The 20,577-nt window shown below is 50.7% G+C and overlaps 1 protein-coding gene across 1 annotated transcript in view; it reads right to left on the minus strand.

Annotated features, from left to right (window-relative positions):
• Positions 1 to 20,577, minus strand: part of DENND2A (DENN domain containing 2A) — an 89,873-nt gene that overhangs the window by 16,743 nt on the left and 52,553 nt on the right. The window contains exons 7-14 of the mRNA XM_090287588.1: positions 19,743 to 19,836; positions 19,166 to 19,216; positions 17,914 to 18,101; positions 12,101 to 12,210; positions 10,997 to 11,066; positions 9,822 to 9,899; positions 6,169 to 6,309; positions 4,718 to 4,866 (exon numbers count right to left, since the gene is read on the minus strand). Of these exons, the coding sequence (XP_090143714.1) occupies positions 4,718 to 4,866; positions 6,169 to 6,309; positions 9,822 to 9,899; positions 10,997 to 11,066; positions 12,101 to 12,210; positions 17,914 to 18,101; positions 19,166 to 19,216; positions 19,743 to 19,836 (881 nt within the window). The remainder of the gene's footprint in view (positions 1 to 4,717; positions 4,867 to 6,168; positions 6,310 to 9,821; positions 9,900 to 10,996; positions 11,067 to 12,100; positions 12,211 to 17,913; positions 18,102 to 19,165; positions 19,217 to 19,742; positions 19,837 to 20,577) is intronic.

Here is a 20,577-nt window from a genome sequence, read left to right on the forward strand (position 1 = left end):
GTTTTTGGCTCCACTGAAAACCCTTCTAGAACTTGTACAGTACTCGCCAAACTCTCGGCTACTTCCTCTTGCAGGGGTGGCAGGCGCCCTGACGGGGATGATGATGAGTGGATGACTCGTGTGGCAGGGGACGGTGCCGGAGGATGGGACGACCAGCCTACAGCCGGCTGACACCTGCCCTGGGAGGTCACAGGGCCACTCGCTGAGCGTGTGGCATGCCCTGCTCTCGTGCACTGCCCTCTGCTATTGAGAAGCTCAGGGCTACGCATGGCAATCAGAAGAACGAGGCACCCTGCTTCCACTGCTGGCGGCACAGGGCTAGAATCGGGGCCCGTGCCGCGGACGGAGACCTGTGCCGAGGAGACGGGGTGAAGGCGCCAGCACGAACCCATGCGGAAGGCTTCCTTCATAGGTTTTTCTAGGTCAGACAACTGGCAGCCAGCCACTGCCTCCCAAGTCCTGTGGGTCATGGCCTGGCCAGAGACTCGTTGGTTTCCTACAGCTCTTTTCCCATAAGCCAGATGGAGCCAGGTGTCTGCTGATTCCTCCCGGAGCAACCCTGTTAGGTGGGAGGCTGGGTGCTGGCTCTCCTGATCTGGAACCTCATATACGTGAAGCTTTTGGGTAGAGTCTCTGGCTCCGATCATTAGCTAAGTCACTGTCTACAGGTGAGCCAGACTTCCCTGGACTGGCTAACTTGGCCTGTAAGGGGAGGGAGCACCACTGAGGGTCAGAGAGACCCCCAAAGGAAGGCTAACGGAGGCCCCTGGAAGTATGTAGTTAATGCTGCAAGAGCTGCTGGAGAATGTGCCCTGACTTCTGAGCACAGCCTAGGGCAAGGCCTGGGGGGCCGCCTCTGTCTAAGGACACTGTGAGGGAGGCCACCATGGGTAGGCTGAAGAAGGGCACTAGGTGTGCATTTTGCCCTCAGCATCTCACCAGCGCGGAAGCAGGCAGCAGTGGCAGCGGCAGCGACATGCTATCCAGATGACTTTGTTTTTTTATCTTCACCCGAGGACATACGTATTGATTTTAGAGAGAGAAGAAGGGAAGGAGGGAGGGAGAGAAACATCGCTCGCTTGCCTCTCATACGCCCCCTGATTGGGGACCAAAGTGCAACATAGTTATGTGCACTCACCAGGAATTGAACCCTGACCCTTTGGTTTATGGGGCGACGCTCTAACCCACTGCGCCACACTGTTCAGGGCCCAGATGACTTCTAATGCACCCAACCAGCTGGGAGAAAAGTGAGCGTATGGAGGGTGGGAGGGAGACAGGTCTGCCTTTCCTGCTGCTCAGAATCACAGGGCGTTTGCGCCGAGGGACTGTGCAGGACTTGTGCAGCCCACGTCCCCGTTTCACAGCTGGGCAGAGGCGGTCGCCCCCTGGGACACTTTAGGAAGCACAGGAAGTCTTAGGGGGTGGGGCCTGGATCAGACAGCACGGATGGGAGTACTTAGCAGGTTCTGGGCCAGGGTGTCTGGGAGGACAGGCACAAGGAGCTCAGTCCCAGGAGGCCCAGAGCAAGGCCCACAGAGTCACAGAATTTCAGAGCTGGGAGAGACTTTGGGGGTCCCCAGCTGGAAGGCACAAGGGAACAGGCCTGGGGAGAAAAGCCCCGATGTCTTAGCTTCTTCAGGATACAATTCTGGCCCGACTACCAAGCACTAAGGAAATCCTAATGGTGTGTTTTTAAAAAGACTTTCACTCTACGTGTATTTCTGTAGGCAGAGAGCCCTGCACCCCAACCCCCGATCCTTCTCATCTGCCCTGGAGCCGGGCAGGCAGCCCCGTCTCCACCCCAGCCCTCCCACTAATGCTTCCTTGAGCAAAGTGACCCAACTGCTGCTCCTGAGTCTCCCAACAGTAGAACCTATCTGACCGAGTGGCGAGATGAGAGAAAACACGTAGAGCCCTCAGGCAAGCCGGGCCCAGAGGCAGCATTCCAGTAATCCCTGTTCCTTCAGCTGCAGGCGGTGCCAGGTCATGGTCAGGGTGTAAGGTCGCCTCCTGCTGTGTTTTCTTCTCTCCTGGACTCAGAGCTCCGTGGGCCTTTGCTTATTTACCTTTCTACCTCTTCAGGTCTGCCTGGAACTAGTGTGGATGGAAAGATAATTTATTGGGCAAGAGAGGGAAGGCTGCGAGCCGTCTGCAACAGGACAAGCACAGACCGCCTTTAGGGACAATGAGACAAGTCAGAGCGACGAGGGGCCTGGGCGCAGAGCAGCCCATGTGAGGAGACCCAGGGCCAACCGATGAGGATGTGCGGGGTCCTCCCTACTCTGAGAAGGCCGCCCCTGCGTGACGAGAGAGGAATACGTACGTCTGAAAGCGTAAAGGGTCTAAAAAGGTAATGAAGGTATGTTACCCACACACACAATAAACACTGCACTGTGGCCTTGCTCTGGACCGGAGGAGGACGTCAAAATAATCCGCATTCCTGCTGCTTCCTCCTCCCTTACAAAAATCCCATCATTGGCCCACATCTGGCAGCTGCGGCAAAAGCAAACACCCAGGGGGCAATACTGCGCTGCGCACACCCCTGGCCGCAGCCACAGCTGGCACTTCACCTCCTCGTGTTTGAAAAGACTAAATCTCGGAGGGGAGAATCCAGGCACCATGAAGGCGCGGTGAGGAGAGAGACTACAAAGTCCCTCCAGTCAGACCACACGGTGACCGTCTCCTCGCCAAAGCTGCCCCAGAGCCGGGGTAGGGGCTGGGGCAGGAGCCAGTCACGCGGATGGGGTTCTTTCACGTTCCGTGGTCTCTCATTACAGCAGCTCCATAGGAGGGGCTGTCCCAGGGTCCAGCCTGTCAACCCAGAGATCTGTCCAGGGACAAGGTAGAGGTGGCCAAGTCCCCTCCCACCCATCTTTGTCCTAAGCACTTCCAGGTGTCATGGTGCCCCTGACACCTCCCGCCACTGCCACTGTGGCACCAGTGATGCATTTGTCTTTGACAAGGCTCCCTCCCTGTCTGCTCTCCTTCTCCTTTAGGAAACCTGGTGGGATGGGGGCTGCTTATCTTTCCAGACGTTTTCTCAGGCTGACCTTCCTAGAGCCTAACATCTTTAGTCCCGCAGCAAGCTCCTCAGGGGACTGTCTGCCCCCATCTTGACCCCTGGGGGCCACTAGGTTTACTTCCCGGGCCTTCCCTTCTTGCCTAGGCCTTTCTGAGACTGTCCCCTCCCCCAAAGCCAAGCCTGAGACTGTCCGGCTAGCAGACAGTGGGGCACGGAGCAGGGCTGCCAGAGAACGCACAGTGCTAGCGGGCTGATGAAATCTGATCCCGGTCACTGAAGGGTTAGGACCAGTCCTTGGCTCCCAGGGCCCCTGCCTTGAGAAGCTCCATCTGAATTCCCCAGGGCCCTGGGGCTTGGAGGGCAGCCCAGCGCCCAGCACCAGCTACGGGCTCAGAGATAGGGCTGCTCCCCTGGCTGATGAGTGCGCCCAGGGAGCACAGTCGCTGTGGCCCAGGAGGCGCAGGGCTAACTGGGACACGTGGTGGGAGCGGGCTGGGAAGAGCCAAGTGGCTGCTGTCCAGAGGGGCGTCATCAAGGTGACCAGATGGCTGGAGAGCAGGAGCCCATCTCCTGCCACGCCCCCTGACGAGCCCCACATTCACACACTCTGTCCTTTCCACCCTCCCCTTTCCTTCTTCCTCCCCTTTGTTTTCCAGAGTGGAGATTCGTATTTCCTCTCTAACCCACAGTTCTTCCATTTTTGCGTTTTTTGGCGATGAACTTCCCTCCAGATGGACTTCTCAGCGGGCCGCTTCCGGTTCTCCTGGTTGGCTGGCCATCCTGGGCCAGGCCCCCCATCTCGGCCCGGCTGGCGCTGCAGCCGCCACCCATGGCTGTGCGCCCTCAGTTCCAAAGCACAGAGGCTCCGATTCAGGATTTTGTAATGACGAAAATGCCGGGGATTCTTTGTAGGAGTTCAGAATCAGCCCGTTGCTATCTGCGTCTTCTTCTGGACCTTCCTTGATTTGGGACACTACACGGCCCTTGCACATCACTGGGTGTGACCGTTAGGGGTGGGGGCATCATCCTGGGCGGTGAGTATGTGAAGTTCTGAGTCTGATTTCAACACTGACGGCAGAGACACGCCTGCGCTCTTCAGCGTGGCCCTGCAGCCCTTCCGTGAACCGGGCCGCCCACCTCTGCCGCTCCTCACTCCCCACTCCGCTTTCCTCTCTGCTCAGCCCCAGCGAACTGCTTTGTGCTCAGCCTCCTGTGTCCTCGCCCTTCTAGGGACATATCCTTTTGCCTGGACTGTCATAGACTCAGGAGGGATGCACCTGCTCTGGGAGTGAGGGCCCTTCTCGGTCTCCAGCCCACACCGCCTCCAGGGAGCCCCAGAACACAGCACTGGGTGGTCTGTTCACTTCCCTGTCCCCGCAATGTACTGAGAGCTCCTTGAGGATCTTGCCCCCCCATTCCCAGAACATGGTAGGTGCACAAAACAAGGCAGAACAAATGAAAATACCAGATACCAAATACCCAAGGAGGCCAAACACCAGATGAGTGTTGCAGAGAAGTGCAGGCCTGCTGCGTTTTACCGCTCGTGCGCGTCCGAGCCTGAAGTCTAGCTGCCCCCTGACTCCCACTGTCGCCTCGGCGCTTCCTCTGCAGTCCAGCCACCCTGCCTCCCAACTTCAGACAGTCCAAGATGGCCTGTCAGGCACACATTGGACCAGCGTGAGCCATGGTAGGTACCTGAGCTTGTCCGCGATGAGGATGACCCTCCTTTCCAGAAGCAGGGAGGCAAAGACGCAGAGCAGGTGGCGGACGCTGAGAGAGGAGAAGAGACACTCGAAGTCCACGTGTTCGAGCCGGGAGTCCAGCGGGCGGCACAGTTCAATCACCTGCCGGGGACAGGGGAGGCCGTGAGGGGCCCGGCCTACTCAGCCCATCCTCTCATGCAGCAAATCGCCCTCAGCAGGGGCGGTCCCCTGGCAGGGACAGAGGGAAAAGAAGACAAAAGGGATTAGGGAAAAGAAAGAACCCAGGAGGCCAGGGGAGGAACGTCTGGAAGGGAAGCACGTGCCTCACATGCAGCCATGAGACTGAGGACCATGTGGATAGAGGTGGGGAGGGGATGGCAGAAGCAGTGACCCTAGGCCCCGGACGTCGGAGGCTCTCTTGGCACTGACGTATCTGGACTCCCCACGGAGTTCTACGACTGTTGACAATGTGCCACCCCTCAGCATGCCCCAGGCGAGCATCTGTCCCAGAGGGAACACCACCTGCCTCCGTGGGATCACAGGCTCACGCAGAAAACCGGCAGATCCGAGTGGTGCCTTCCAGACTCCCTTCCTTTAAAAGGCGTTTCTTAAAGGACCAACCCCATCTCAAGCCGGCCCCGATGTGGTGTCTTCCCACATGGAAGCGGAGGGCGCATGTCTTCCCGTTCAGTACTTGCTGTTAAGGGTCCTGACCTCCGGTCACTTCTCTGTGGGCCCCGACTTTCCTGCTCAGCACAGCACCTGCTCAGTGCTGGCCACACGGCGGGGCTCCCTGCTGCTAACGCCCTACGGCCAAGCCTCCTGCCCCTGTGTGGGATGGTTCTCCAGCCTCGGGGAGACCACTCCTCTCTGTGCTGGGAAACTGGGCTGTTCTAGAATGTCCTAGACCCATCCTCATCCCTCCCTGTCTCCACAGGTGACCTGCTTTTCCAGGGCCTTTGGAACTAGATACCCAAGTCTGTGTGGGATGTGTCTTCTGCGGTTCCCAGAGCCACACAAGGGGAATGGGAGGAATGCAGACAAGCTCCTGCATCGGGTGCCAGCCCAGCCGAGGACGGGGACATGCTTCCAAGTCCAGGGTGGATAAAAAGCAGTGCCTGAGCCTGCCTCCCCTGAGGCAGAGGTGACACAGACCAAAAATGTAAATAGGTTCGTATACAATTTGTGACCGCAGAGACAGGAGCCAAGGATGCTCAGGGCAGGTCCCTAACCTGTGAGGCCGGCCTCATGCCAAGAACTCCACGTGCTGCCGTGGCGTAGTTCTGGCATTCTCTTGGGGCCAGAACCCTGGGCTGGACGGACTAGGCTTCGGGTGGGGTTTATGCCAGCTGCGGAGCAGGAGGACACCACGGAAGGTGACAGTCTGCCAGGCTGTCTGGGCCACTCTGCGCCCCCAGAGAGGAGAGGATTGTGACGGCTCACCTCAGTTCCTGTTCCTGGCAGGAAGTTCTTGACAACAATCGTTCTGCCCAGGGCCGGGAAAGGGGCTTCCATGACGCTCCTCATGAGGGGCTGTACCAGCGCAGGGGAGAGGCGGCGACGTTTCTCCACCTCATCCAAGATCTGCAAGGCCAGAGAAGCAGCTCAGCCATCCCGAGGTCAGGGCGACAAGCTGTGGCTCTGTCCAGGTGACGCAGGCCTGCCCTGGAGACTGAAGGATCGCGGGGAAGCCCTGCTGTCTGCCTCACGCTCTGTGTTATTGCCCAGTTCTCTGCCCTGTGTGGTCACTCCCTTTGTCACGTGACTTTGCAGCTCCTCCCACTGAAGGGGCGAAGTATAGTTCCTTGCCCCCATTGACTTTGGGTTTGGCCATGTGAGCTACTGGGCATTCTCAGCCACTGAATTGTATATTTTAAATGGGTAAATTATATAATGAGTTATATTACCATAAAACTGTTATCAAAAAATTAAAATGCAAAATGCTCCACAATCTAGTTGTTAATCAAAGAGTTTAAATAAAAATGCCATTTATGGGGAGCTGGGGGGAAGTAGAAGAGGGTAAAGTGGGGATAAGTGGCGATAGAAGGAGACTCGACTTGGGGTGCTGAACACACAGTATAATATACAGATGACATAGAATTGCACACCGACACCTACGTAATTTTATTAACCAATGTCACCCCAATACATTCAACAAAAATTAAAGAACATCACACTTCAATTATATCGTAATAAAACTGGAAAAAGAAATGAAAAAATGCCATTTATAATAACATCACACGTGCCTATTAAACCCTAGAAATATGCCTAGCCTATGTTGAGATGTATTGTAAGTATAAAATAGTGGATTTCAAAACACAAAATTAAGAATGTAAAATATCAATGACTTTTCATATTGATTACATGTTGAAATGATACTATTTTGGATATATTGGGTTAAATAAAATTTATTAAAATAAAAAACAGTATGGCAGTTCCTTGAAAAATTAAACATAGAATTATCGTATGATCCAGCAATTCCACGTCTGGGTACAAAGCCAAAGGCATTGAAAGCAGAGACTCTAACATATACCTGTACATTCATGTACACAGCAGCATAATCCATAAGAGCTAAAAGGTGGAAGCGACCCAAATGTCCACCAACTGATAAATGGATAAACAAAATATGGTGTGTACATATTAAGGAATATTATTCAGAATTAAAAAGTTAAGAAATGTTTACACATGTTCTAACACGGATGAACCTGAGGACATGTGGGAAGTGAAATAAGCCAGTCACAAAAGGGTAAATACTGTGACTCATCGGGACAGAGAATAATCAGACTCATAGGGACAGAAAGTAGCATCGTGGCTGCCAGGGGTGGGGGTGGGGTGGGGGAGGGATAGAAAGTCTTTAATGGGTACAGAGGTTTAGTATGGGAAGATAAGAATGTTCTGGAGATGGATGGTGGCGATGATTGCAGAATACCGTGAATGACCTTAATGTCAATCAATGGTATACTTCAAAATAGTTAGAGTGGTAAATTTTATGTTATATATATTTCAGCCCAATAGAAAGGAAATAATATGACAAAAAGAGTTAAAAGAATTTCATATTGCCCTGGCTGGTCCGGGTCAGTGGATTGAGCACCCGCCTGTGAACCTAAAGGCCGCCAGTTCAATTCCCAGCCAGGGCACATGCCTGGGTTGTGGGCCAGGTCCCCGTTTAGGGGCCTGTGAGAGGCAACCAATCTCTCACACAATGATAGTTCTTTCCCTCCCGCCCCCTCTAAAAAGAAATAAATAAAAAATATAATTTTTAAAGAATCCCATAGGGAGGGGAGGCAATTCAGGGAAAAGAGTATCAAAAAGGGCTGAGTAGGGGAACAATAATGAGAAAAATGTTGAGGAGCCCAGGGTCGACAGAACGAGCGTGCAGTGCTAAGCCCCGGCCTTCCGAGTTTCTGCTGGCCCTCCTGTGCCTCAGCTGTAGCTGTGACAAGAGCACCCTGGGGCCAGCCCCCAGTCTAAGGAGGGTGACAGGCACGAGGCCCAGACCAGACCCAGACCCAGACCCAATGTGCAGCCTCCAACAGAGATCAGCCAGCCTAGATGACAACCCCCAGCTGGCCTGCACATCTGCGGGAATACGTGGCTGTCGCTTTCAGCCACTGAGGTTTGGCACACGGCATCACTGCGACGCTATTCAATAGAACACCTTGCTTCAGAGGTTCTGAGGGTGCTGCTTCTTACACACGATTCCTTTCTGTATCAAAGGAACGTTTGCCCTTTCAGTCATCCTTATCCCTCACCTGAAAATAGCTTGAGTTCTAGGAATCGGTTGCCAAAGCTCTGTTTCTGGTTCTGTCCTGAGTGTTTGCTGTGTGGTCTTTGGCAAGTCATGACAGTACGCTCTTTAAATGTCCCCCGTCACCAAACTGACATGAAATCCCAGGACTGTGCACCACACCAGCACGTTGGCACGTTTACTCGCTCCGCACCCCGTGCACAGGACATAGCAACGAGGTCCCTATGAATTACACAGCGGCCACCGGAAGCCAGGCTACCACGTGAGCTCTTTTACTCCCAGCTTCCCTAAGCTTTCTCGCAACGACAAAGACTGAGACCTACAGCCTCAGCTCCACCTTTAAACAAACCCCCGGAGAAGGCTTGCATGAGCAGCAATGCATACCTGTGCTAGGACTTGGAAATGACCAACCTCACTGTAGAATGATTACCACCAGCGGCGTGGAGGGAAGACCACGTCTCAGATTACATTGTTACTACTAATTATTTCAAACAGACTGGCATGGAGGTACAAGTTCTAGCATGACAAGAGGTCCCACTAGATCAGTCTGACTCAGGCTTCCTCTGAGTTCGGGCGGAGGGTGGGCAGGAGGTGGACTTTTGTTTGTAAATGCTTTTAGGAAGTGCTGCTTACATCCACGGACAGCAGATGGAAGACTGAATCCTCCGAAAGAAAGCACAGACTGAAATATATGCTCAAGAAGGGTTTTAAATAAATTTATGCTTTAGATATTCATGTCTGGTTAATATAGGAAACAAATGTTGGATTATAGCTGATTTTTTGAAGATAATAATGATCTCTTATACACCAATACAAAACACTGGGGTGGATGGGCCAACTCAATATGGCAATTCCTGTATCTTGATATATTGGCTTGTTTTCCCCCAAAGAGGACCAAATTATATTAAGATTTCAATAGACTTAGAGCACTATTACAATAATAAATCTCACACATGCACAACACATAGATACATAGATATCCATCCATCCATTCACCCACCCACCCATCCTAGTGTTCTTTGTTTTGTCCAGCAAAAGCTAATCTGACAAAAGACAATGCTTAGAAGAAGAAAAGTAAAACATATGGAATATCCTGGGGGGATCCTCTGCCTCCCCCAACCTCAGTCACAATTACTTTGCTTCTCTCCCCTTCCCCAGTTTCAGAGCCCTGACCTTCACCCTCTGCTATTTCCTGTCCCAATGATAAAAAAATAAAGGCGGCCATCGGGGAGGAGGGGGAAGTGGGAAGGAACACAGTGGAGAATTAGATTATAAAAGTACTGGAAGTTGGGGTGCTTCCCGTGTCCTCCTGGGCCCTGCCTCCCTCCTCTGAGGCCCAAATCCTCACCTTTGAAAAGAGGCTGAAGCATCCCAGGCGGCTCACAATGCAGTAAACTTCAGGAAGACGCTTCCCTTTGCCACCAGGCTTTTTGGAGAGAAACACAGGAAATCCTCAGTGTTACAGGCCTCAGTGCAGAGAAGAGCCTGAGTGTTTCTGTGCATCAGATGTTACCACACACCGTACCTCGGGCCGAGCCGGAGTGGTGAGCAGTTATCAATACCCTGTTCTATAGGAGGGAAGCACTTCTGGTCACACAGTATATAGAGTTTTACCCTCCTGAAGGAATCAAATCAAGGGTGTCATGCACACAGTAGGTGTTCAATATGACCTAGGGAACCATAAAGAGGCATAATTTGTTTACCCAAATCACTGCAGTTCCTTTTTAAGGAGTTACCTTGGGACTATATGTTTATTATAATGATAATGCCAAAGGAGAGATCATTTTTGAAAGTCCTTTTTGGAAACTGACTTGTAAGCTAATTTTCAAACCAAAGAGAAAATCAATCTCCATGCTTTAAATTAATTTTATCAACAAAAATTATGACCCCACTTAACTTTTTCAAGTATTATCCATACTTTTTATTCACTAATTAATTCAACACATATTTACTGAACAGTTATTATGTGCCATGCATTTATTCTTGACTCTAAATCATATTAGTCTATTACTAAGACTAAAATCATTCTTAGTGGAAAATGATTTCTCACTACTGAAGATTTTCAAAAGAATGGGACTCAAAAGACAAGTTTTCAAGTGTTTCAGCACACTCAGCTCCTTGGAAAAGTTTCTGACTTTTAAAGGTGATTGTTCTAAAGGAGACACTCCACCGAATTATTTGAGTCATGAACAATAAAACCGACCTTCTCCTGCCCTTAGCCTCCATTATGAATGTCCTCTCTAAGCTACCCAGGTCTGTTCAGCATCTTTTATTAGGAAGGACATTTGGTTTAAGAAGAGACGGTGTTTCGTGGGGAAAACACTGGAGAAAGTATTTTCTTTCCAAAGGACACGGAGACATCATCCTGGTCTATCAGTGAGATGCAGGTGACCCCCACTCTTCCTCCGTGGCCTTATCTACCCTGGGTAACCTGCCACCCCCGTCCCCTCTCATGGCTCGTGGCGAAACCTCGGGAAGCCAGCACTGGCTCTGCGTGGCTGCCTGGGAAGCAAATATACTGACCAGCAGTCTTCGGCAGTAACCGAACCTTCGGGCGCCGTCCTCTCCAGTTAAGACAAATGAAAATGTTTCGCTGTGATGGGGAAAACAAAAGCATATTGCAAAGCAAAGCAACACAAAGACACAACACAGTGAGCAACTCGAACATTCTGAAGGAGGCTGGCTGTCCGGAAGGGCGGCTCCCTGTCCTGCCTGTCCATCTCTCTGCTGGCACTCGGGTTACCTCTGGCTTTGGAGCCCAAGTCAGGGACAGAGAGATGAAGTGTCACTGTGTCCCGAGAGAAAACGAGGATTTTTTTTTCATGTGTAGCTCTCATACAATTATTTCACCCGAGTCATCCCAGGACACAAAACATGGTCATTTATTTTTATTTTTTTACTTTTTTTTCGAACATGGTCATTTATTGATCATCAGTTGTGGCTACTGCCTTCCATGAACTTGAGGGTGAGGTCACATCCCCTGACCCAGGGACACGACTCAGTGAGGGAGCAGCTGACGAGTGGGACACTTCGGTGCCCTTCTTGAAACGGCCTCTGGGTGCGGCATTCCAAGGGGATCATCTGTCCAGAGACACCCCGAGGCGTGGGCTGTCTTTAAAGACTGCTGGGCCAGTTTTGAGGAACATGGCATCCCTCAAACATTTAGGATATGCAACCTACCAAGTTTGGTCAATTGCTGAACATCTGATAATAAAAATACCGTATCTAACTACACGACTAAAGCAGAACTATGAACTTATCACAATCCAAGTAACAGCTGGAGGGGCTACTGAAGGAATGTTTCAGTAGATCTGGACAAGGATGAGTGATGGTCAATGTTTCTTTAACTTTTCCGAGGCCAAGAATTAGCTTGCTGCCCTTCACAAAGGCTTATGAAGTAAATAAAGGTTCAGGCTGAGCTGGAGGCCTGGGGATCTGCATACTTAGCAAGGTTTCTCATATCTTCAGGAAACTTTTAAAAACACTGGGGTCGGGGGGAGTCTCCGAGCCTGGGCCCGTCAGGAGTATTTGCTGATAGGCCTGACTTAGGGGGTCTGCCATGTATTACGCCATCTCTAGTGCTCGCCTTGGTCTTTGCGGGTGGGGAGGGGAGACGCCAGCACATACCTGGTAAACTGCTGAACGGGAGTCCAGTCCTTGGCATCGGGGAAACAGAACTGGGGGATAGCCTTCAGCTGGTCCTCCGCCTCTCTCATGAACTTGAAAGACCTTTCCAGCTGCCGGCGGAAGGGCGAGAGAAGGTTGGAGAATGAGCCCCAGCATGGGAGAGTGAGGCAGGGGTGTGGCGAGACTACATCTCCCACCTTCCCACAGCCGTGACCATCACCTTGACCTTCTCCCTTGGAAGGGTTTCCAGCTCAGGCTGCTGAGGCATTTTTCCCCCCAGGGCAGCTCCAAATACGGTCTTATAGAGGAAGTCAGAACAAAAAAGGTGTGCTTTGGAGAAATGTTTTCTATGCCTAACATTCTGGAATGAAACTATTTTAATCCATAAGGAAAAACTGTCATAGCAATGCCTTCCAAATAGGAGACTCATGAATCTGCAAGGCTGAGCCTCAAATCAGGTCTTCAAAGCCCCGGGCCCAGGCAAAGCTGCCCGTCCTGCAAAGCAGTTGTACAACACTTCTGAGTGAGTCTATCAGTAGCATTATATCATACAGTGACATTCAACTCATTTCAGAGAGTCCTTGGATGTCAGAACTAGAAGGAAACTAGACATCATCCAGCCTGACGTTGTCTGTATGTATTTATTTTTAAAGATTTTATCTACTTATTTTTAGAGAGAGGGGAAGGGAGTAAGAAAGAGAGAGAGAAACACCAATGTGTGGTTATGTCTTGCATGCCCCCAACTGGGGACCTGGCCTGCAACCCAGCATGTGCCCTGACTGGGAATTGAACCGGTGGCCCTTTGGTTTGCAGGCCAGCGCTCAATCCACTGAACTACACCAGTCAGGGCTGACGTTGTTCTTTTAGAGAGAAGGAATTAAGCAGCTCTGAGATGTTAAGTTATCTAGTCACCATCACATAAGGAGCATGGAATCAGGCTAGGAATAAAAATTATCTTAATCTCTGATTTGTCTGTCTTTCTCTGATTTATCTGACAGCATAGACTGGGTATCATCTTATTTAAAAACACAACAAATAATGTCTGACTTACAGATTGTATTTAAAGCCACGAGTTTGCTCATTTTGTGCAGGAAAAGGAATCTGTGCTTTTACAGAGCGCCCCGCCCTGGGGATCTGTTGCATAACACCATGCGGGCGGCTGACAATACTGACCCGTACCCTTGGAAATGTTGAAAGAGCAAATTTCACGTTACGTGTTTCATTGCTACAATTTAAAAAAGCTGCTCTAGGTATAATTTTGGGAAACAAAAAAGAATGACTTACAATTAGCATACTTTGCTTATGAATTGGTTACTTTTATTTATTTATTGTCCTCATTTGAGGATATATATATTTTTCATTGCTTTGAGAGAGAGAGGAAGGGAGAGCGAGAAACATCAATGTGAGAGAGAAGCATTGACTGGTTGCGTTCCACATGCTCCCAGACCAGGGGTCAGCACCCAGACCAGGGATCAGCGCCCGGACCTGGGATCGTACGTGTCTGGACTGGGCATGGCACGCGGCTGTATCTGCACCAGGGATCTAACCCACAACCTTTTGGTGACAAGACATTGCTCCAACTAACTGAGCTACACCGGCCAGGGCTAAATTGGTACTTTTAAAAGGTTGGGAAGGATTGTTGGCTTTTTATGTTTTTGCTATTGTTGAGAGGTTTCTACTTGTAAAATTTCCTTTATAAACAGTTAAATTATGCTAAAGTTACCTTTAGTAATATGAAATACCAGGTATTTGAAGTGCGTGCAGTCTGAATTTCTGAAGTTAGGAAATTGTAATATATAACCTAAATTCTTTTTATAGTATTTCCATCAGTTTCTCATAGCTTGCCACTGGCTTCCCTTACACCGGCCTTGTAGACAATGTCTGAAGTCTGCAGGCCAGCGTCCTTCGGACTGCCAGCCTTCTCAAGGCCACCAAAGGTCAGAGAGGAGGTCTCCGAAGAGAGCATCCAAAGGAACAGAGTTCTGGGCTGAGGGTTTTCAGCTTCAAACCCACCTCTAGCATGATTCCCTTCGGGCCAGATCAAATGTAATTGCAGCTGCTGCCAAAACTAATGGTTCAGACAACTATCAATGAATGAAACACAGTTTCTATGTCACAGATTTAAAGGCAGTCATGAAGTGCCTTTTAGGTTTTCGTTTTCAGAATCAACAGTCACTGTTTCTTTTCAGTAGAATCATTTTCTCTTCCGTCCCTGACCCGGAAGATTCCCTCTGGCCCTGGAACAATCTTTAAGGTGATAACTCACTAGCTCAGACTATTGCCAAAGCAGCAGCTTTGACTCCCCTTGGACAATCTTGCAGAGACACAAACCCCAGCTGGTATTTGTTGGTAGACAGGGGGCAATTACTCGCCACAGAGTTAGACCCCAAACTAGAAAGAATGGAAAAGGAAGAAATGATGACTCTTCCCCACAGTGGAAGTGGCATCAGAGGACTGGAGAGTGGCCTTGTAGGGACGTGGTCCCAGCACTTTCAGCGCGGCCCCTTACCGTTTGGATGTAGCCACCCCCAGATAACATGCATGATACACATAACTATGTGTGTGCACAACTGTGCCTACCTATGCTGTCATCAACATGAGTTATCAAGCCATGCATGCACATACGTGTTCTTACATGCACACGAGCGCATTTATGGGGAGCAGCACGAACCCTCTCACAGATACAGCCCCTAGGTGGCTGGAAAACATCCTAGTCTCCGTGAACGGTCATAAAGAGAACTGCGTGATAGCATTTTATGGAACAGGACAATGACTCCTAGCATGCAAATATGAAATATACACCTTAATTAGGGTGCATATAGGTGTGGGGCATAAAATTCATGGAAAAAAGTTAAAAAAGAGAAGGAGAAAGAAAGAGGAAAAGGTCCTTCTGATAGAGTGAGTGAACAAAGGCAGAAGATACAAAACAGCCTGGCATGCAAAATGAATCTATGGAATGATCACTGTAACATCAAAAATACATCTAGCCCTGGCTGGTGTGGCTCAGTGGATTGAATGCTGTCCTGTGAACCAAAGGGTCACCAGTTCGATTCCCAGTCAGGGCACATGCCTGGGTTGCGGGCCAGGTCCCCAGCTGGGGGTATGCAAGAAGCAACCACACATTGATGTTTCTTCCTCCCTTACCCTCTCTCGAAAAATAAATAAAATATTTAAAAAAAATACATCTAAAGAAACATGACAGCAAGATATATCTCTAGCAGAAGGAAGCGGTTAACTAGATTCGGGCACACCCACAGGACGGAGCATGACAGAATTCAAAAAATGATGATTTAGAATTTGTATTAAATATGTTTATAAATATGAGAGGTTTATAAAGTAGTCACAAAATATGATACAAAAATGATACAATGTACAGGGTGGGCCAAAGTAGGTTTATAGTTATGAATACTCAAAACACAGAGTTTATTCTTGTTATTATTTATTAATTTTTGTATTATTTTCCTTATAAAAACTGTAAACCTACTTTTGCCCCTCCCTGTATTATCCCAGTTTTGCAAGAAAATGGTAGTATGAGAAAAGACTGGAAGAAAATAGAGCAAAACGCTAAGTGTTGGTCTCTGTGGAATAGGATTATAGATGACCTCTTTCTTTATACATTCACTGATTAGTCCCTTTTTCAACAGCAACGGTGTAATTTTCCACTCAACATCAGTTTTCATGTGGACATCTCAGAGTCTGAAGATTCCCGGTCGGAAACTAGCATTCCGAAGTTACAGTGATTAGCTAATTAACTAATTCACGAATTAATTCCTTTAACCCTAGAACACTGATTAAGTGCTGCCCTGTGCACAACACTGAGCTCGGCCCGAGGGGAGGAGACATGGTGACAGGACAGTCCTTCCTGCCTTGGCACTCACTCTGTGTGGTTCTCAGTTATCCTGTGTGTCAGTGTGAGCATAACCAGCTGCCTCTCTCACCCAGGGGCCGCTCCCCGCCTAGTCCCGTCCCCCCCCCCCACCCTCCGGCCAAACCTAGGCATGTCCACAGCATGGGGGTTTTCACCGGATCATCCCTAGAGGCGAGCTGGGTGAAGGTGACCATGCCCCAGTTTGGAGGGCTAGTGACTCTGGTTCACTTCATTTATGTGTAGTTTCCATCCTAACCTCCAAGGACAGGACCTGGTTGCTCTGCGGAACCACTCTGGGCAGGACAGAAGGAAGGCTGGCCCAGGACAAGAGGGGAGGGACAGCTGGGACCTACGCCTCAGAAGACACGTGGGCGGTGATGGCAAAGGGAGGCTGTCGGGGGGCCAGGACGTGAGCTCCCCACCCCAGTTACTCTCCGAACCCCTCCGCCGTGGGCCTGTCCCTTGCTACCTGCCGAGTCTTCGTACGCTTGTTTTGTGCCCTCCTATCAGAGCGCAGGTTCCTTGAGGACAGAAAACACACTTTGCTCATCTTTGAAACCCCCGGGGCCAAGTAGAAAGCAGGTTGAATGTAATAGGGTCTCGGTAAATTCTGGTTGAAATGAATTAGAATGTGGTAGAGACTCTTTAATTCTGCTGTCAAAGCCTAAGAGTAATTTACATGTTATTGGCCAAGCCTTCTGGGGCTTGATTCAGTGCCATTTCATTTTAGGTGCCACAACTTAATGAAGGGTGAAGCCCTACCACACAACCATGAGCCCTGTTAGAGGACAACGGGATTCCTGTGTGTCTGCACATACAGAGGTGCACACACGGCGGTGTAGCATGCACACAGATGTGACGCCCCTCAGGGAGAGCTCTGCGGCTTGAAAGGAGACAGGCCTGCAGAACAGGTTGGGGCATATGGTTGGTAAGGAGGTGGGGAGTGGGGGGACAAGGAGGATGGTCCGGTCAGCACAGGAATCCGGTCTGTATTTCTGACCATACTCTGGGTCCTCGAATCTCACCTCCTGGACCTGCCCAAATTCTCCAGCAGGAGTGTCTTCATTTGATACACCCTGATTAAGACCCATTTTTGACATTCTAAACACTACGCAACCCTCAGACTCCCACAGCTCCCTGGATCCGTGAGTCCCAACAAGGGTTGGCAAGAATGCCACAGACAGGCCAGTGAGCCAGGACAAGTGCAACAGGGACACTGAGGCAGACAGCTGAGCACACTGGCTGAGCAATTTACAGCCAGAGACAGAAGGTCACCTCCCTGGACAGAACATCCAGGCCTCAGTTGTATGTCAGCTCCAGGCCCAGGAAAGCAGCAAAGCCAGGTGGGTGACACCAGGACCGGCTGCAGTGACTAACAACCAATCAGTGGAGGCCACAGCCCTGAAAGGACACACCCGGAGGACTGGTGAATAGTCTGCTCAACCCTCCCCTGAGACTGCCCCTAAGATTCCCGCCTGTAAGAAAGAGAGAAAAACTCAAGACAAAGGACTCGGCACGTGCTCTCCCTCTGGGGAGCAGCCTGCGCCATTACCTTTACTCTCTTATTCCCTCACTTCTTCCCTCACAGGCACATGTCTCCTAAACTCTAAGGGTCCCCATGAGACTTGCAACCAGGGGAGCAGCAGGCAGTGGCAGCTCGTCCCAGGCTGACCCCCTGCCCCTGTTCCTAAGGCCCCCTTTTCTCTGACTTCCCAGTGAGTTAAGGCGGCTCAGCCTGGACCCTCCTGTTGCTTCTTTTATGCTAGGCCCTTCCCTGGTTCACTGTCTCCAGTTTTAATAAGTGTCCCCGCATAGTCACCGGGACTTGTGTTGTGAAATCTTTCCTGCATGAAGTCAAGAACCCACAAACTACCAGCCACGCCAGGCAGACCCGCTTAGGGCCAGGGCCCCTGTCCGGTAGTATCCCGGCAGGCCCACGTCGTACCTTCAGAGGGAACTGCTGGGTGACCTCTGGCACGTAGGCGGCCCCGGCCTGCTTCTTGTGCAGTGACACTACCACAAAGTACTCGAAGAGCTGCCGCTCCTGGTACTCGATGAGCTCTCGGTCAAGCGACGGGTATCTTGGAGCCTGCTTCAGGCGGGACTTCACATTGACCAGGCGCTGGCTGTGAGCTGGGGGGCCAGGGGGCGTGACAGGAGACAGGGACAAATGGGGGGCGGGGGGAGAGAGAGCGCGCTTGCTTGAAAACGCCCCGTTCCCCACTGTGCAATCGCAGAGTTGCAACAGGTTATATAATTCCCAGCTCAAGTACTTCTAATCCTCAAAGTGTTCCCACATTTAACAAATTAGTAAACTCTTGCTTTGGGATCCTTGCCAACATCCTGGGAGGAGCCACCTTTGCCGGGCCGCCGGGCTGATGGGGTGCAGCCACTTGGAATGTGAGGCCTCTGCTCCACCACGGATTTGCTGCCTGGACTTGGGGCAGGGCGTGGGGTACTGCTGGTGTCCCCTGTCAGACGAGGTGGGGGCCCTGCTTCCTCCCCTCACTCATTTTCCTCACCTTTCCGACTGTGGGATGTTGACAGGACCAAACAATAAAGCTTGTGGAGCTGGGAGCTTTGTAAACACCCTGCGTGACGCAACTGGCAGAGGCCTGACCAACTCCAGAGCCCCCACCTGCCTTCTCCGGCCCCCATTCTGCGTCCGAGAGGCGGGCCGGGAGCAGCCGGGCGGGGCTCATCACCTCACCCAGCAGGCCCGGCCTACGGCTTTCTCTGGCCTCCACCTGGGTCTGAGAAATCGCAGAAAACTCACTAAAGCCTGACCTAAATCACCAAATTTTGACCCATAAGGAGCAATAATTTCAATGACTTCATATGACACATGAGGAACTAGAGGCCCTGAGATCTTAAGTGAAGTCCTACAGATCATACGGATGTTTTCTCAGGTGTCTGGAGTCGAAGGCTGTGACATTGAGGAAATCCATGGGAAGAGTGGCTCCCTGCCAGGGTAGTCGCCCTGGATCTCTGGAGTGGGACAGGCTCATTCTCATCACGCTGAGGACAGACCCGCCCCTGAGCATCCTGTGCACCCCCCTGTCCCTTGAGACATTCACAGTCATGCCTTGCAGAGAAGCTTTTGCAAGGACACTGTCCCGTCCCGCCCATGAAGCCATTCGGGCTGTTCTTGTAGCTTCCAGGCATCTGCATGTGCTCTGCACAGCCACTGATCTTACCTTTCAGCTTCTCCTCGGTGTCACTGTCAGACTCACTGTTCTCATCTGTCACTAGGCAAAAAAAGAAGGAAAGAAGGAAGGAAGGAAGGAAGGAAGGAGGGAGCAAATGTGAGTTTTTCTGATGCAGGAACTTTTTATCATGGTAGCACTAAACCAAGATTTCTAGTTCAGAAGGGCTGTTTTCTTTTTGTCTATTTAAATGTAACGGACAAACCATATCTAACTAAATGTATTTCCCAATTAATTTGGCCCTAGATCAGATGGTACCTTTATCAAATCATACAGCACAAGATACTGGCCCCTTTTACGCATGCTGAGCAGAGCAGATCGCTCCCATGGTGAGGTCAGAGCATGCTGCTCTGGGCTCACTGGATGGACGGATAGGGAGAGAGGACCTGAGGACATGCCACCGAGCTGAGCTCCTGCCTGCTAGACCATCCTGGGGACACTGGAGACATTTATGAAGCACCAGCTTGTTCTCCTTGGTGAGCCAGCGCAAAGCAGCAACACTCTACTTTGAGGAAGAAGCTGTTTCCAGAACCTCACGGGGGGAGGGATGGTGCGGGCGGGCTCCTACCTTTTCCTGAGTTGCTCTCTGTTGACTGGGACAACCTCTTCACCCGTTTCTTTCCCCTCCGCGCCTCATAAATGGCATTGATCCGTGCCACCAGCTGCCAGACCCCAAGAGAAGAAATGCCAGAGTTAGCCGCCTCCTCCGCACGTGCAGCTGGGGTCCCTTCCCTGCCCATGCCCTTCCAGGACGACGGAGGGCCAGGGCGGAGGGCAGCGAGGGACGATTTCCCTCCGGCCCACTGATGGGAGCGGGAATGAACAAACCGTGGTACGCACACACAACGGAATGTATCGTTCAGCCCAGAAAGGAAGAAAACTCTCACTTAAGAGTCTAACATGAATAAAAGCTGAACACAAAAGGACCGATGTAGTATGAGTCCACTTATACAAGGCACTGAGCATAGGCAAGTTCATGGCGCCAGAAAGTAGAATGGTGGTGGCCGGAGGAGGGGGAACGGGGAGTTAGCATTCAGTGGGTTCCGAGTTTCCATTTGGGGCGATGACAAGTTGTGGGGATGGATGCTCGTGGCGGTTGCAGAGCAGTGTGAATGACACCCTTAATGGTCCACACGACAAGTTTTATGTTACGTGTGTTTTACCACAATTTAAAAATTGTAAGTACAGGAGTCCCTCGCTATATCGTGATTCACTCATCGCGCCCTCACTGTATCGCAGGATTTTAAAAATATTATATTTAATTGTTTATCGCGGATTTTTCGCTATATCGCGGGATTTTGCGGTCCTGTATACGTATGTTGTTAAAGTTACGTAGGTTTAAGAGTGTAGAATAAATGTAAGGTTCCTACTTCGCAGGGGGGTCTGGAACGTAATATCCGCGA

This window comes from Furipterus horrens, unplaced genomic scaffold (assembly GCF_987537825.1).
Source record: "Furipterus horrens unplaced genomic scaffold, mFurHor1.1.pri manual_scaffold_9, whole genome shotgun sequence".
In the NCBI taxonomy this organism is placed as follows: Eukaryota; Metazoa; Chordata; class Mammalia; order Chiroptera; family Furipteridae; genus Furipterus; species Furipterus horrens.